This window comes from Astatotilapia calliptera, chromosome 16 (genome assembly GCF_900246225.1).
Source record: "Astatotilapia calliptera chromosome 16, fAstCal1.2, whole genome shotgun sequence".
Taxonomy (NCBI): Eukaryota; Metazoa; Chordata; class Actinopteri; order Cichliformes; family Cichlidae; genus Astatotilapia; species Astatotilapia calliptera.
This window is the reverse complement of record NC_039317.1, coordinates 9,938,897-9,957,273: the sequence shown is the minus strand read 5'-3', so window position 1 is coordinate 9,957,273 and position 18,377 is coordinate 9,938,897. Positions and strand designations below refer to the sequence as shown.

The following is an 18,377-nucleotide window of genomic DNA, read 5'->3' as shown; positions in this document are numbered from 1 at the left end:
GATGTGTCAAAAAAGTCGCCCCATTCTGCTTGTCCTTATTTTCAATTACATACTGTGATATTTTTGGATGTCATGGGAAAAGAAAATGGACAAAATTTCAAATGATAAGATTAGTGTGTGTTCAAGAAACATGCAAAGCTAGTCCAAAACCAAAAAACAAACGGTATTAGAAATTAGCATAGTTGGTTCTCTTTAAAGTCACTGCAATAAACATCATAGAGATTATTATTCTGTTATCAAACTGTAGGACAGAGCGACTTTCAAGGAAATGCCTCACGAGAAAGAAAACCAAATGACAACAAATGGTTAAAAATGTGAAAAAAATGAACTTATATGTAATAATACATAATTACATTATTATGTATTAATTAAAATTATTAGTAATTAGTAATTATAAATGATAATAGCAAAGACTTTTCTTTTTCCTTTTAGGACAGAAACGGAAATGACGGGGAACAGAGTGGTTGTGAGGGGTAAATGTTTGTATGTTGCTAATAGGATAAGATTTTTCAGAAAGAAAAGCTTCGTAACCAAAAAATACTTACAATGTAAAAAATAAATACACAATATTAATAACAAGAATCTACAAGATGCAACAGAGTTACAAACTAAATGCTTAGAAAGCATTTGTCTATATAGGCTGTGTGTTCATCAAAGCTTCTTGCACCAGTTACATTTTACACTAGCATGTTTTGCCTATTTCAGCTGCACTTAACTTCAGCGCTCTGACGGTGCTGCACATTTGCATTGCCAAATGGTTATTGAGATTGATATATAATATGTAAATAATGCTGCTGATCCTATTTTTTGTGAGATAATTCTGTAGGCTCACCAGACGCAAACTATACACACAGTGTCATGTGCACACAGCCATGGTGCAACAGTGTTGCAGCTTTTCATTTCATTTTTAAAATTTATTCGCTGCCATGAAACATTTTCTTATTCATTATCCATATTAATCCTCTGTCATTTGCGTCATTCTCCTGAAAAACTAATCTGTTACATTACTACGGTGTTAAATTTAACTTTAAATGCTCTGTGTCTCAAAAAGCACAGCTAATATCCAATTTGTTCTGACAGCATAATGATCTATCATTATATAGCACAGGAAAAGCTCACGCTGACGTCGCTCCGGCACCCTCTGTGTAGGTTTCGATTTTTTGTATATTTCCACTGCAGCTGGCCCTTTAACAAACACCTCTTGGCATTGATGGTTGAAAAAATGTGAATGAAATCCAGCCATTCATAAAAATAGGCCATCACTGCTCTGTGATTGGCCAAGCCGAGCTTCATGTATAAGTCATGGCTCCGGAGAAACCATTGGCTCTTTACTTAACGGACAGATTAATTCCACCAATCAGAGTGCGTCTCTTGCGTGCTGCTCGAGCCTAGGGGAGAATCGACCGGGCCATTAAAGAAAAAAAGCTCAGTCAAGTTTTGCGAGTCGAAGGGGACACATCAGTCTGTCTGTACGCAGGCGAATACAGGATTCTCGACACGCTGTTTCTTATTTCTGGATATTTTATCTTACTGTTTCGAAAAAGGGGACGTATATATATATATATAGACAAACAAGGTAGGCTACAATTTTTATTTTGGCAAAAAAAAACTTGCTTTTGCGAATCCCTCGTATGGGTACATGTTTTTCTAATGCTCTTTTTAGACTACGAACGAGCGCAACGCCATCTTAACCATTTTATATCAACTTATATCCGAGTGAAATAGAGTCGCTGTGCGTGTTGTTTTAACCCAGCATGTGTTGGATTTGACCCCTGGTTTATCTGCGTGGATGTTAGCTTTGGCTTATCAGCACGCTCAGGCGACTGTTTGTGATTTTTATGAATGGACTGGCCGCTTTTTTTCCACACGGATCGAGTTTCACACCATTGAGAAAAACAAGGGAGGGCTTGGTGGGTGGGGGAAGGGCGGGTAGGAGGCGGCAGCAGGGGGGTGTCGGGTGAGCGTAGCCCCCCAGTCCCCGGTCAAGGCTGAAGTGCAAAAAGTTTTCCAAAATATGTTTTCTTCTTTTAGGGAAAGGTCTGGAATGCGCCGAATGAGAGTTTAAGTTTTTTTTTTCAGTTCTGCTAAAGCTGCTTAAATTTGTCTGGTTTTGGCATGTTTATGTCGCACATCGTATTTCACGTTTCTGAGCACCAGCCTTGTGCCAAAACCGACTGCGGTATGCCGCTGTACTTAACGATGGTAATAAACGCTGTATGTATTAATTTCGACACAGCGCGCTTACTATAAAGACAAAGAAATATTCAAGTATACTGTCTGAATAAAAATATTTGAAACGCCTGCTTCGTGCGTACAACTAAATTCTCACTTCGTCTAACAAATCAGTGTGAATGCGGAGGCAAAATGGAGAAAACAAATGCGCCAACTTAGCTTAAAGTTGAACAAAAGTCCCACGTGACATGCTGTACAGTGAGTTCTAATGTTAAAGGTACTATTTGTGCTGGGCGCCTGTAATTATTGCCCAGCAGCTATCCTTTTATTCGTCATCCATTAACGGGAGATAAGAGGAGTGAGTCATGTCTGTGTGCCGAGGGAGAACAGAGGGCAGCGCTCCTGCCCAGTGTTATTGTTTAAAGGGAACTAGTGTCACTAACGGGATGATACTGGACGCAGGGGAGCGAGGAGCTCTGCTTCTGCCAATTGGAACACCACCATTGTCACCCAACAATAGCTCCAAGCTTCTGTAAGACACTAATCAGCTCTGTGACTGGCCCATTTTCCTATCTCATTCAGGAAGCTTTGAGATTTAAAGCATGCCACAGACATCTCTCCAAGTCTTTTACTCAAGATCTCCAAGCTGATTATAGTGGAAAGTAGTGCCCACAGATGGTCAATGAGTGTGGCTTATATAACCATGTTACATGTGTTCTTTAATGATTGTGTTTACATTGGGCCTCTGTGGTTCAAAGAGCTGTTTTGTAGTTCAGATAAAGGGCACAAGAATATAGTGCAAGTACACGTATACATTCCTGTGAGATGAAGTCAGAGCTCAGAAATGACAACAAGGTGTACCAGATTGTAAAATTTGACCGTAACAGTCAGTGCTTCTGAGAACAGGGCTATCCGAGCAGGTTTGTGACACATGCTGTTTGTTTTCCAGTGACCCAGAAAGTCGCTCGACGCTGTCGCTTTAAAGCGAATACCTCCCCCTCCCCTTAATTTTGTGAGCCCCCACCTAATCGACGCAGATAACATGGACGGATTCTATGACCAGCAAGTCCCATTTATGGTCCCACCCAGTGTAAGTGGACACACACAGCCTCATCACACTTTCAAACATTATCTCGACATCATGATTGGACCCCACCCCCGCCACACGCACCTGCCCTGATAGTAGATCATCTGCATTGTCCATCGCCTATCTTCTGGTGCTGCGTGACATTTCGCATTTCTTTGTCTCTGTCCTCTCCAACAGCACAAATCCCATTTGGAGGAAGCAGCTCACAGCAGGCCTCTAAACGATAGGAAAAGGAAATTTATTGACACGGAACTCGCCCAGGACACGGAAGGTAACAGCATTGGTGTCGATCAGCATTTCGAGATAGAAGCTACTGTACTTTATGATTAATATCTTTTTTCTTTTTCTTTTTTTAAGAACTCTTCCAAGACCTCAGTCAGCTCCAGGAGATCTGGATCGCAGAAGGTTTGTTCTCCATTTGTTTTTGCTCAGAAACCCTCAATTCTTCTGGTAGAAGTTACATCAGTAGAGTCATGTGTTATGTGCCACTTTGTTTCCAAATAGTTAACAGGATGAAATTGGTAAAGTTATAACATCAAAGATTAACTGTTTCCGAGTTAACCTTCAGAGCAAAGTACGACTTGTGCAAACTGCTGACTCAGACCCTTTTTTCATGGGGCTTTTTTTTCATGTTTGTTGGAGAGTAGGACACTTACTGTGTGATGTGTGTATTCTTCTAAAACATGCTACATTTTTCCTGTGCTTTTACAGCCCAGGTGCCTGATGACGAACAGTTTGTCCCAGATTTCCAGTCAGATAACTGTGAGTACCTGATATTTGTTGTTTATCTCTGAGTCCTACTGTTGTCGACAGTCTTGTATTCGTCCTGGCTCTAACTAGTGAGCCTGGGCAAACCTGTGCACAGAGTCCTGCAGCGGTGGCACTTCAGGCTTAAAAACCCAACTGAAACTGCAATGTTTGCGTCTTAAAGATCTGTCTTATTCCTCCTACTGTTTTTTTTCCCCTCTTGCTGGTTCATGTCTCTGTCTTTTGTCAGAACGTCTTCACTAACATCGCTCTTTGTCTTCAAAAACACAGCTCTGGGAAAAAGCTGCTCTCTCCTCCCTCCCTCTCTCCCGCTCCTCCATTTTGAGTTTAATCAGCCGATTGGCATGGGGCATCACATGAGCCAAGCTCCTAATCTGATTTCACACTTTCCCGCACTCAGGCCCTGCTGCTGAAGTGGGCTAGATTCCAGTGGATAGAGCTGCCTGTTACAGTCCTGCTCTCCACAAATCATGTCTTTCAAACTGTCTTCATAGGTCATTTTAAAGCTGCAGAGGACTGAGGCAGTGTATATATGTCCAAGTGGAGTACCCCCTCCAGTTCTCCTATCTCTGAGTTTATGTTTTGGTCCAGCGTGTGGGAGGTGTAGACAGGGTGTGGTTAATGTCTCATTGTCAGGGCTGCCTTTCTCAGTTTTGGCCTCTGTGGTCCACCAGCCTGCAGAGGTGGAGAAAATGGAGGTCGATGCATTGATGAGTTTTCATAGAAGGCTCCATCCAGTGTTGTAAGCGCTGTAAAATGCCGCTGTGACGTAGTCTTTGACCTTGTGCTGTCAGTATGCCGTGTGTGTGTGTGAGAGAGAGAGAGGGGCACTTGTTGTTGTTGCCAGGCTGCAGCTTGTTCTCTCGCACAAGTTCAGCGAAACCAGCCTTTCCAAAGTCAGCAGGACATCACACGGTGAGCCGCTCCTTCGCTTGCTCAAGCCTGACCTACTTCTGCTTTGGTCTGCAATGAGAAAAGATGCATAATCTCCCCATTAGTTACTTTTCTCTGTGTGAGCAGTCTAACTTGAGCCATTAGGTTTCAGAGTGCACTCGGGGGAGCTCACGTGCCCATTGTTATCTCCACACAGGTCCATCAGCACGCCGAGTGATTTATTTGGCTTGTGCTCCCCTGTGCCTGGGGATCTAGTTTCTGCCTGGCTATTATGTGGCGCCCCGGAAACGGCGGCCGATCGGCAGAAAGCTGCAGCTAGTGTCTAATGGTTACAGCACAGGAGAATGAAAATCATTCACAGCCATTACATTACAGCTCCACTGATTCATCAGTATGGGTATTGACAGCTGTAATGGGAATCAGACGAGAGGTTTGATAGCTTTTGTGTGTACAGCGCAGTTAGTATCATGCTACCTAGTGATGGTGGATAGATGGTTGTTTTCAGTCAAACGTCATTAGGGCAGATGATAAATAGCTGCTAAGTGGCTCTGTCAGTCGGGGGAATACAGACATTGTCCATGCATCCATTTATCCCTCACTTCCAAATCTGGTTAAGAGAACTGCTGCACTTATGCTTATGGCTTCAATTAGGTCATATCTGGAGTTTATCTAATGCACTCAGTCGTGTTCCTTGTCTCTGTGTCTCCTCCTGTCTAGTGATGTTTCATGGCCCGCCACCAGCCAAGATCAAACGAGAGCTGACTCCTTCCAAAGAGCTTTCTCCTTGTCACCAGGACAGGAGTCCCATGCCCTACGGAGAGAAGTGCCTTTATAGCTACAGGTATGTTGTGTCATTACGTTCCACATCCCTCTCTAAATGAAGGATTTCTAGCCAGTTTTATGTTGACCTCCGTCCCTTCTCTTGATCCCCAGTGCCTGCGACAGGAAGCCCACTCCCGGGTTCAAGCCACTAACTCCCCCCTCCACACCAGTCTCTCCTTGTGGCCCCACCAGCACAGCAGTAACCCACCCACTGAGTGAACAGACCCCCCCTCTGCACTCCCATGTAGCTAACCCAACCCCAGGCGCTCATCCAGTGCACATCCAGCAGTCTATAACAGCGAGCACAGCCCCTCCCAACGCGCAGGGCCTTCCAGTCAACAACCACAGCCCACCCTTTGCCGTGCCCTGTGCCCCTGTCAGCCAGGATGCCAACAGCTTCACACCTGAGCACAGGTGAGCCTCCACAGATGAACTTTGCTGTTGCATTCTGTGATTTTGATTTATTTATTTTTTGCTTTACTTATTACATCGTCTCTCTACTTCTTCTTCCGTGTGTAGATTCCAGAGGCAGATGTCAGAACCATGTTTACTTTTCCCCCCATCTGAGAGTCAAGGGCGCCCCCAGTTCTTGCCTCAGCCCCCCAGCAGCAGCTCCAACAGCCTGCCACGCGATGGCCGGCCGCCATACCACAGGCAGATGTCAGAGCCATTGGTGGCTGTGCCTCCCCAGGGTTTCAAGCAGGAGCTCGTTGACCCACGATACACAGAGCAGGGTGTCCCCGCCATGGGACCCCCGGGCCCTCCACGTCAGGCAGCTTTCCACCCCATGGCTATCAAACAGGAGCCTAGAGACTTCTGCTTCGATTCCGGTGAGTCAAAGGGCAGCACTTATAAAATATGTGAAGCGCTCATCACCTTTCCTTGTCGAGTTCTCTGGGTACCTTTCTCTGCGCATCATTTGCAAGCTGTGTGAAAGCAGTTGTTCAGGACTGCAAGTAGGGCCAACTGAGAGCGAGGAATGTGCCTGGCCATGTTTGTTCTGGGCATCAGCACATGCTTGTTAGTTTTAGTATGCAGCAGAGGTCTGGACACGGCTGCTCATTTTAAACACACAATTATCCTCAAAGCCAGAGTCGTGCCAGTAAAAGTGGCTCTTCTAGCTCAACATTAGCTTCCAAGGGAGGGAGAGAAATAAGTGGGTCACTCAGCCAGGTGCAGAGAACCTTGTCTTCACTGAGCCTACCTGGAAAGGATCTGGGCCAGTGCCCAAAACGGACAGCAAAGTTGGCTCTAAGGGCTTTGAAATTGTCAGCTTGAGGCCAAATGATGCTGCTCCTCTTTAAAAAAGTATCGCTATGAGTGAGGGCACAGAGGCTGCTTGCTCACATGGTTTAATTCAAACAAACCAGAGCGACCCCACGCCCACACAGCCAGCTGTTATCCCTGCTCTGTTGCATTAACATCCCTGTTTCCTGAAATTCGGCAACTCTTTATTTATTTTTTTTATCTTTACCCCGTCACTCACTTTGTATTCCTTTTCTGTGTGCGGGCACATCACTGGCTGGCTGGACTGTGATGTAATGACAAATCCTCTTAGGTTCTTATAGCCTTTAAATACCTACGTCACAGTCCCCTCATATCTCTAGATGGAGGGGACATGTTCATGTTGGGCATATCTACATATAATTTATTCTCTTCTGAGCGTTTGCAAACCATAGAAAGACTCCAGTCTTTTCGAGAGAGGAGACCAACTCTTTCAATTGCCTTCAACATGCTTTAGAGTCGCTTCTATGTCAAGGATAGATTTTCCTCAGATGAGCTGTGTTCCTCCACTAAACAACATACATAAATATGTAAGTGAATATAGTGTCAGATAGTATTTTGCTGGCTTTTGAGCTAAGCTAGCTAGCTGGTACATTGGTATTGAGCAGTTTGTCTCCTTTGGCACATAATGTTTATCCAGGAGAAAGCTAGTTTTATGTATTGAAGCTCATCAGGCCAAACAAGAATTTGATCACATGAATGTCGAGGGAAAGCAGTGGTCAGAAAGGCAAAAGGACATTCAGTGCATGGAGTTATTTTGTTTTTGGGATCAAAATTGAGCTTAGTGCTATTTTCTTCTGAGAAATGTTAGCCAACTCTGGCTTGCCTGTTTGCAAGTAGAAATTAGTGGCTTTCTACAATGGGATAAGTAACTTTTAATATGCCACATTTGGGACTCTCACACAGCAAACTACTGTCTTGAGTGGATAAATTCCGTTAATTAATCCAAACTCTTGAAGTCATCTGGAACCTTAGCTGGTCATGTCCAGATTATTATCAGCCAACTGATAATAATGGTACTAGCCATTGCATAAATCCCAAGATTTATGCAACTAGCTGGCTATAGTCACATTGCTTGTTAACTCATTCACTGCCATTGACGTCTATAGCCGTCAATTGCAGTGAATGAGTCAATGGGTTTAACTCATTCACTGCCAATGGCTGGCAGTGAATGAGTTAATGTTATGAACAGGAAAATCGCATTTGAGTAGAAATGCTAGTTGACTACGACAGGTACAGGTATCTGGTAGGGGCTGGTTCGTGTCCAGGTCACTTATATTAATACTTGCATGTGCCCGAGTCTCACGGGTGGACGGTGTCATGCATCACTTTTGACTGATGCTAGCTTGCACACGTTGCAAGCACACCTTCAGTTTACTTAAAGATTATGTATGTTATTAATAACAGCAGCTGCAGAGCTCCTTTAAGAAACACTTGTTTAAGATTGATGTCTGGTTTTCTTATCAGCAGACAGGAGACAGAGCAATGGAGGTTGTGGTGTGGATGGTTAGTACACTCTGCAGAGATGCTGAAAACGGAAGGCAGGCTTTGACCCCTCAGGGGGAGGAACTGGCGTAACTTGATTGTCATTGAGATTTAATACAGCCACCATGGTGCTAATCCTATTTAAAGGCTTGGAGGACATGCAGGGGATGTTGAGTGCGGTGCAGTGTGCTCTGATCTGGGCTTTAGCCCACTCAAATGTGTAAGCAGACTATGCATTTTTCTGCACAGCTGTTGGACCTCTAGATGAACATAGGCCATGTGTGAAGTGGAGCGAAAATACAGTAATACATTAATTTAGCCTGGACAAAATTAATGTAACCACAACTCTGCTGAAGTACAGCATCAAAGCCGTGTGTCTTTGTGCACAGTGGCCTGAATATATCCATCAGTTGTTAGGTGGATTTTGATGTTTGATGTGAGAACGAGGGTGCTTCTGGTCTAAATTTAGTCTTGTATTTTCTTTGTCTACAGAAGTGCCTAACTGTCAGTCATCGTTCGGGAGAGCTGGAAGCTTCTACCAAAATAACCATGACAGTAAGTTCAGCTTCTTCTCTGCTTTTGAATCGTTTCACATGTGAAGTTTCTCCTGTGACCCTCACCCTCACAACTTACTGAGCCACTGAAAGCGCAGCATGAGGTGGAAAGAGCGGTCAGCAGCATTCATGGGGAAGTGAATCTATCAGTCAATCCAGATGCACATGCACAGTACATTTCTAATATCACCAAGGCCTTAGTGCGCTACATCCATACAAGCAGCTCAGTTCTGTTGCTTTGCATTAAGCTTGGATGTCTGGACTGACCATGGTCACTGGCCTTCATATCAGATCAAAAATATACTCACTCTCATCTGCTGGATTTCTTCTTTTCTCTTCTGTTCCAGGCTTCTCCTTTGACAGAGATGCTCAGCTGTACTTTGATGATACATGCGTGGTTCCTGAAAGATTAGAAGGTAAGGAGAAAAACAAAAGCAGTATTATACGCCCTTAAAGCAGTGGGAATTTTCTACACGCTGCCTAATAAACAAGCGCGCTTCACCATCTGGCAGGAATGTCTCACCACACTGTGGCTGTGCTGGAGAACATTACTGATTGAGCCTTTCTCTTTTTTTCCCTCCTGCTTGGTTCCCCTTCGGCCTCTTTCAATTCCATCCTCTCCTGCTCACAGGTAAAGTAAAACAGGAGCCTTCAGTCTATCGTGATGGGCCTCCTTATCAGCGCCGCGGCTCCCTGCAGCTCTGGCAGTTCCTGGTCACCTTACTGGACGACCCAGCCAACGGCCACTTCATAGCCTGGACTGGTCGTGGGATGGAATTCAAGCTCATTGAGCCCGAGGAGGTCAGTCCTCGCCTTTGTGCAGCATTACTAACATCCTTTGTGACGTTTGTAATCTACAGTCTTTATTTGTCTCTTGTCGTCTGTAGGTGGCTCGTCGCTGGGGCATCCAAAAGAACAGACCTGCCATGAACTACGACAAGCTGAGCCGCTCACTGCGTTATTACTATGAGAAGGGCATCATGCAGAAGGTAAAGGCACGTTCAGTTTTTTTTTTTTCTTCCCTCAGCAGCTGCGTGCTAAATGAGGCTAATATAGTGACGTTGATATTTAAATACAACCATGAGCCATCCTCTGATCTTAACCACTGGTAAATAGGCTCTCGTGTGTGTTTGTTTGATGTTGTCTGACTCAGTTTGAATTAGTGCATTAAAATGAACAGAAATCATTTATATTTTAATTTGAAAAACACAGAATAATGCTGAATTAGTTTTTTAAATCAGGTTACTCAGTAGCGCAGAGGTTTTGTACAAATAAAATGACACGTTTGTAGATCTAAAGCTCTTTATTTGATCTCAGTGTGTTTTGTCTCGTTGCTCAGGTGGCTGGTGAGCGGTACGTGTACAAGTTTGTGTGTGACCCCGAGGCTCTGTTTTCCATGGCCTTCCCCGACAAACAGAGGCCCAGTCTTAAGGCTGACCCAGACAGCCTGCCGGGGCTCGACGATGACACCGTGCCCCTCACTCACTATGACGAAACTGCTCCCTACCTGCTGGACGGCGGGGAGCAGTGTGTGGCAGGCCTGCCCTTTCCAGATGGTTACGGCTACTAAATGAGCAGTGGGGGTTCCCCAACTCACAAACACACATGTACATGCAAACACTCCCAATAAGTCTGTCGGCGCCCAGTCTTTAGAATCCAGAGCTGGAGCTGCAGAGCTACTTGGATCAACATCCTGGCACTCTGCTCCTTCTTGGTTCCCTCTCCTGCTCGCTGGAAAATAGAACTCTGTTGGCTCCTCAGCTGAGAATGAAGGGAGAGGGCGGGAGGGGGCCTGCGAGGCTCCCCTACTTGCACCATCAGAGAACAAGAGAAGAGAGGGTTGTAAAACCAGTGATGGTGAACTGGACTAGGTTACTCAGCAAGATAGGCTGCTGTTGCTGTGGAGACCAAATGAATTGTGGCCACAGGCAGCCAACTTTAGGTGGACTGATAGATCTCCCACCCCTCCTTTTGTAAGAGATTGGAGAAAAAAAATTGTTACACTTTTGATTTTGTGACAATCTGCTCTTCTTAAAACAATCAGTATAAACATGACGAATCTAATGAGATATTCTAAACTTCTTAATAGTTGCCTTTATGGTCCCCAAGTTATTCATGTCACCACATTTGAACCATGAGATCCGTGAAAGGGCTTTAAATGCATTAAAACTGATTGACAAAACACACAGCATATGTTGAAAACATTTCTGTAGATAGGACAACCTTGTTTGTTTTTGTTTTTGTGCCAGCTGTTTTATGATTCTGTTAAGACTTCAGAGACCCAGAACTCTCAGGTCCTTTCTGAGGCGTTGCTGTATTTCAGGCTAGTCAGTTGGTTGGGCTGCTCTCTCGTGTAAATGTTCTTTAACTGTTCTGCCCGTGTAAGAGATTGTATCCGCTTCCCTTTAAAGACTGCACCCCACAGTAAGAGCCTACGGTCTATACAGTACACTCCTCATGTCCGTTCATCACTGCTGGGTCTGTATTGCTCAAACTTTAGCATAGAACTCCCATCTCCTTTTTTTCTGTTCTTTTTTTAAGCCTAAGAAGTTGTATGATAAATGGTCACATTGCTCATTGTTTTTTGTATTTCTGTCTGGGTGCTTAATGTTTCCTTGGCAGTGTACTAGTTCCTCTGATGCACCAGTATGGCAGGAGCATCAGGATGCTGCATGCAAAAAAAAAAAAAAGAAAGAAAAGAGGTGAAACTTGGACATTTGACACCTCTGCCAATCACAAGCTGTCAGCAGGAGACCTCTGTTTCTCTTTGCATGGTGTAATCTGTTCAAGACTGTGTCCACTAACATATTGCTTTACTGTCATTGGACAAAGAAGATATTTGTGATATTCTCTGCAGTTTTTTGTGTTTATCTGTTTCTGAATGGGGGCAAAGACAAACTTATATAAAGTATATATTTTTGCTATAAGGCTGCGTTTGTTTTGATTTTAATGTATAAGCTGTATAGTTTTGGCTCTAATAGAAATGTACCTTTTTTTTACAAAAACAAAACAAAAAAATCTTTTCCTTGTGATGCAACTACTGCAGACTACAACTACTCTTTTTTTTTTTTTTTTGTGTTGGGTTGGAGAAAGGCTGAGATGTTATCTTGCCTGTAAAATGTATGCGTATAAAGGCCAGAGTACCAGCAAAGGCCAAAGTGAACACGTGTTCTATCACGTAATGCAACTCAGGCACAGGGTTTGTCTGCACTTGTACAGGCTTCAGCTCCCCCCCTCACGATGTGTTTCTTACACTGCTGGCTTTCTGATAATCTGTACTGGGTACAATAAACAGTCCTTAATGCTTCACTGCCTGCACTTGTGGTGTGTTTCTTCTTTTTTCCCTTCTCCTTCCATCCACCCACTCCTACTCCTACTTGCAATGAGCCAGTCAGCTGACTGGCTGTGGTGGTCTGGCAGTCACTGCTTGACCTGGCTGATGTGTGAGTCACATGCCTCTCCTGACTCTTTCTGCTGCATTTCTTGGTAAATGATTACTTGCTTAATCCAAATGTGCTTTGAGCAATGAAAAAAGGAGACAAAGCTATACATGCATTTTTTTTTTTCAATGCTATATTTCAGGTTAAGGCTTTTGAACATTTTTGGTAATCTGTTATTCAATTTGTTAAATATTTAGTCCATTGAGACCTGTGTACAAAAAACATACAGTACAACTTGAGAATTCAGACAAGTCTGCATGAAGTTTATTTAATCTGCAGTTTAACCTGTGTCCGCATCGCTAGTTTAAACAATTGTCCTGTTTGTGCTAATAAAAATGTATAGGTTCTCATTCGGCACTTAAGTTGAGAATCACCAGTTAACCTAACATCCATGACTCGGGACTGTGGGAGGGAATCAATTGGCTGATTAACATTAACATTGGCTGATTGATTCAACCTAGGACCTGGGGTCCTAGACGGCTGTAGGTCAGGAGGAAGAGCAGGCCATTGATTAATTGTAAGGTTGGATGTTCAGTCGCTGACTGCTCCAGTCTGCATGACAAATATCCTTGGGAAAGATACTAACCCCAAGTTGCTCCATCAGAATCTGGATGTCTGTGAATGTTAGGCAGAGAGCACTTATGAATAGAAAAAAGTGCTTGTGTGAACGGGTAAATGAAGCATGTTGCACTTTGAGTGTTCATTTGGAAATGCACTACAGTATATAAGAATTACTATTAATTTACCGTCTTACTGTGAGCGTAACAGTGTTACACATTTTTTCAAAGTTACAAATACACTGTCTCTAGATTGGCAGTGTGGGATGGTAGTTTCCATCTTTAAGAAGGGGGTTTGGAGGGTGTGCTCCAGCTACAGGGGATCACACTCTTCAGCGTCCCTGAGAAGGTCTATGGCTCATAATTTTTATAGACAGACTTTCTAGGCATAGCCCGGTAGCAGAAATTTTCCACTTTGGTGGCCTCAGATTTCCATCTCTGCTTTTTCCAGATGATGTGGTTCTATAGGGTTCATCAGGTGGTGGCATACAAATCACACTGGAGTCATTCACAGCGGCGAGGAATGAGAATCAGCACCTCCAAATCTGAGTGTCCACAGCCAGAAAAGCCAGAAAAAGGTGGCAGGTCCACTCTGGGTCAGGGATGAGATCTGGCCCCAAGTGAAGGAGTTTATGCACTTCAGGGTGTTGTTCACAAGTGAGGGGAGAAGGGATTGAGAGATTGACAGACTACAGATTGTTATTCATGCATTCATTTCATCACGATTGGACTACTGTAATTCACTGTTTACATGTCTAAACAAAAACTCCCTGGAGCGTCTGCAGATTGTCCAAAATGCTGCAGCAAGGTACTCTCATGTAACACCGTTGCTTATACAGCTGCATTGGCTCCCCGTTGAATTCAGAGTCCATTTTAAGATACTGGTTCTGACATTTAAAGCTCTTCAAGGACAAGCACCAGCCTACATCATTGAACTTTTACAGCCCTATGTCCCTAGTAGGTCCCTGAGGTCTTGTGATCAGGGCCTACTTGTTGTTCAGCATACAAGGCTGAAAACCAAGGGAGATAGAGCTTTTGCCACTGTGGCCGCCAGACTGTGGAACTCTCTTCCTCAGAACTTAAGATCTGCGGACTCAGTGATCACTTTTAAATAACAACTTTTTAGAATTGCATTGTTAACTTTTGTCTGTTTTTGTTTTATACCTTGTGAAGCATTTTGTGATTTTTTTTTTATCTAGAGATGTGCTATATAAATACAATTTTACTTACTTACTTACTTACAGTGATGTGACTGCTGTACCAGTCCATTGTGGTGAACAGAGAGCTGAGCGTAAAAGTGAAGCTGTCTATTTACTGGCCAATCTACATCCCTACCCTTTGGGTAGTGACTAAACAAATGAGATTGTGATAGAAATGTCAGAAATGAGCTTTCTGCGAAAGGTGACTGGCTTCTCCCTTATACATATGATGAGGGAGGTGAGATGAGGGCTCTGGAGCAGGCAAGGACACGCTGGAGAGATATTATCTCTCGGCTGGCCTGGGAATGTCTATGTATTCCCCAAAATAAGATGAAGGAGGTGGCAGGGGAGAGGGTGGTCTGCTTAGGCTGCTGCTCCCACCTGGCCTCAGATAAGCAAAAGTAAATAAATGGACAGATGGACAGAAGGATGCCACATCTTTTTATAGAAAATAAATATCGAAAATCACTGAAAAATTATGCGGCAGGCTAGTCTTAAAAATGGTATTGAGTAGTTTCTGGCCCGCAGGTGCTTGTATGCATCCCTGACAACATTGGTGCACACTCTTAATCTGGAGTTGGGCATCACTGAGCTCCTGGACTATCTGAGGTGCAGCCTGTAGAACTCCTTCCAGAGGTTTTCTATTGAACTTAGTTCAGGAAAGTGGTATCAATTCTTTCATCCTCCTGGAACTGCCTACATACTCTCACCACAAAAGGCCAGGCATTGTCTTGTACCACGAGAAATCCATCCAGATACCTGATGGTAGTCAGGCTTCTGTTGGCTAGCCTGTAGAGTTCCTTGCATCCCTCTACGGAGATTTCCCCCTAGATCATCACTGATCACTACCAAACCAGTCACACTGAACTACATCACAGCCAGCATAATATTCTCAACAGCTTCTCCAGACCTTTTCATGTCTGTCAGATGGACTCAGATTTCCAGGCCATGCTCAGCATGGCTATTATTGTATACTATGCAGACCACATATATCCCACATATTCCACATATGCTCTTCCTGCTATCATTTTGGACCCTGCCATTATGTGCTGGATTGTCTCAGGGGCATCTTTGCACAGCCTACACCTTGGATCTTACCTTGTGTGGTGGACTCCAGGCTTTATTGATCTTGTGGTACTGTGATAAGGTGCCACCTGTGCACCTTGCCACTAAATATTCCACAGTCAACTGTTAATCGTCTTTAAAGTGGAAGCAATCGGGAACAACAGCAACTCAGTCGCAAAGTAGTAGGTCACATGAAATTACAGAGCGGGGTGAGTGGATACTGAGGTGCTTGTACGCAGGGGTTGCCAACTTTGTGCAGAGTCAATCGCTACAGACCTTCAAACTTCATGTGGCCTTCAGTTTAGCTCAAGAACAGTGGATAGAGATCGTCCTGGAATGGGTTTCCAGCAGCTGCATCAACCATCACCAATTGCAATCCAAAGTATTGGGTGCAGTGGTGTTGAAGCACATATATAGACCTCCTTCTTCCTCTTTAGAGCAGGGACTTGCATGGACCCAACCTCAGCCGACCCAGGTAGAGACAGAGGAACATGCAGGTGCCCAGTCTCCATTGGCCCAGGTAGAAGACCTGATATGGATCTGGCATTTCTCGTTCTCAGCACTGGGAGTGGAGAGGAGCTGGCATGGTCTTTAAGAAGCATAATTGACTTTGGCTCAGGTTTGTGGCAGTTGCAACAAGAACATGCTTCCTCTTTGAAGATGGAAAAATGGTGGAATCTGGCTCAGGCAGGTGGCTAGCTGCTGCATATTTAACCGTTAAATATGGAGCTGAGAACCAGTGACCAGGGAGGTGAGGCTTCTCCTGGACCACGCAGTGGGAGCCCTCACGGCAAGTTCCTCTGAAGATGAGTCACCGTCCTTTAAAACGAAAAGGAAAAGGAAAAAAGGATCAACTGCTGTTATTCATGAAGTTCCAAATCTGTGGGGTTCAACTATAGTCAAAGCGTAGTAGTATTATGATTTTTTTGACCCAAATGTAGACTTGGGAGGCAGACTGAATTTTTGAAAATGTGAACCTGTTCATTCAGGCTGTTTACAAAGTCCAAAAAGCAAGGCAAAACTGAACAGACAAGGGAAGGTAACAAAGAGCACGCCATAATATACACAAACGCCCTGAGGGCTAAGCAGAGGAATGCGACAGTTCCAGAAAAAAACAAGCAATGTAAAGACAAGAGGAATTAAAATTAAATACAAGAAACGAAAGGAAAGAGAAGAGATACATGACTATGAAAATAAAACAGGATGTGAGAATTATAACTAATGGAGAAAGGCAGAGATCTAAATGGACTTATCCTAGGGAAACTGACACAAGAAGGCAAGACGGGGAACACTGAGGGAATAAAACAAATCCAAACTGGAACTAAGACCAAAAAGAGGATGTGACCAAGGGAACACAGGAAGACGAAAAACAAAGCAAAATACAAATCAAAGAGATAATATTTCATAATAAACAGGGCTTCACAGTCTAATCTCAAAAAGCTGCATCAATGGCCAGGACCACGAGGGAACTGCTAGCCTGTATTTCTACAGTGTCTGACTTATAATATGGTTAATGGGTTAAACTGCAACTTTTCTCAAATTCAAGTATATATCCGATAGTATCTGTGAAGCTTTAGACTCAGACTTTGTTTCGATGGCCAGCAGCACTCTGCGTGGTGATGAGTCAGAGCCTTATCAAACCACTGAGTATAAAAGCCGAGCTCTGGCCTCCACTCGCACAGCCTGGTGCTACTTTTCATTGATTGAGAGAGCAGAGTGCCTTTGAATGCTATGAAAGGCCTTTTAGTGAGCTCCAGGGAGGTTCCCCTGCCTGATATCATGTGTATATATGAGTATAGTTTCTAACAGCACTCATAATACATTTTTTTATTAACCTCTTTGTGTTTTCTTCTGCCTGAGGAAAGTAGCTGAAGGAAGGTTTTAGTTGACTAGAATGTGGCAAGTGTACAAAAGTTCACTTAAGATGGGTGAATGGCATTGAGGTTGTTGATCACAGCTGAAATTGAGAACTGGGGAGATTAGTTGTTGGACTTTTAGGATGGGGCAACAAAAGGCCGGAAAAGTTAGTGGTTAAGATAACTGGGCAGTAACATAACTGGGTAAAAAAAAACATCATCTAAGAGAGACATGGTTTCTCAGAAGAAAAGCTGGACAGAGGTTCACCAGCTGCAAAAAGAAAAATCCCGGAACAATTTCAGAATAATGTTCCTCAACATAAAATTGTAAAGACTTTGAACATGTCATCAGCTACATAATGATATAGATGATATTGTCCCTTGGGTAGAGAAGTTGCTCTACTCAAGGGACAAAAATTAATATTTAATGCCTGTGATTTTCACTCAGGTGGCACTGCATTAAACACATTCTGTTATGCAAATTGCTACATGGGCTCATCAAAACATCTAGAAATCTCTGAACACTGTTCACCGTATCATCCATAAATGAGAGTTTTCCTGATCCCAAAAACACTGCTGCTTTCTCTCAACCAAAACTAAAATGCACTCAGCCAAAGTGAAAAACTGTTCAGTGATCTGAAGAGCCAAAATTTGTTTTTGTTTTTTTTCTAAAAGGTGGATAGAGTATCCTATGGCCTGAAGAGGAGAGGGACCATCTGGCTTCTTATCAGCGCCCAGTTCAAAATCCTGAATCCTGCATTAGCACATCTGGAATACTGCCATCAGTGCTGAACAGAGATGGGCAGTAACGCGTTAAAAGTAACGTTACAAGTAACGCGTTACTGTAATCCGATTACTTTTTCAAGTAACGAGAAAAGTAAGGGATTACTATTGCAAAAAAGGTAATTAGATTACTGTTACTTTCCCGTAAGCACGCTGCATTACTGCGTTACTAAAACCGTGATTTCTTTTTGCGACAGTGTCTCATGACAATGACTAAGCGAGTGCGATATTCGTGGCAACAGCTGTGCAGATCAACAATGGATAATATAAGGAGTGCGGGAGAGAGTATGAGCGTGCAGCGTTTAAAGCGTGGAAGTACTGACCTTACTTTGAGTTTGATTCCGTAAAAAGTGACAAAAACATTAGCGTCCGCTGCTCACTGCATTGGAAGAAAACTTCTTTTACAGCGAA

General features: G+C 43.6%; 1 protein-coding gene across 2 annotated transcripts; it reads left to right on the top strand.

Moving 5' to 3' along the window:
- Positions 1-1,377: 1,377 nt before the first annotated feature.
- etv5a (ETS variant transcription factor 5a) lies at positions 1,378-12,380 on the top strand. 2 transcript variants are annotated; one of them, XM_026144850.1, is made up of 13 exons: positions 1,378-1,576; positions 3,122-3,262; positions 3,437-3,530; positions 3,617-3,664; positions 3,971-4,021; positions 5,639-5,762; positions 5,855-6,157; positions 6,263-6,573; positions 9,005-9,067; positions 9,414-9,482; positions 9,698-9,867; positions 9,954-10,061; positions 10,406-12,380. In XM_026144850.1, the coding sequence occupies exons 2-13, from the start codon at positions 3,215-3,217 to the stop codon at positions 10,634-10,636; spliced, it is 1,620 nt and encodes a 539-aa protein (XP_026000635.1). In that variant the 5' UTR covers positions 1,378-1,576; positions 3,122-3,214; the 3' UTR covers positions 10,637-12,380. The 2 variants fall into 2 exon arrangements, with proteins under 2 accessions (XP_026000635.1, XP_026000636.1); XM_026144851.1 differs by having other exon boundaries at positions 1,379-1,576; positions 9,954-10,055.
- The last annotated feature ends 5,997 nt before the right edge of the window (positions 12,381-18,377 follow it).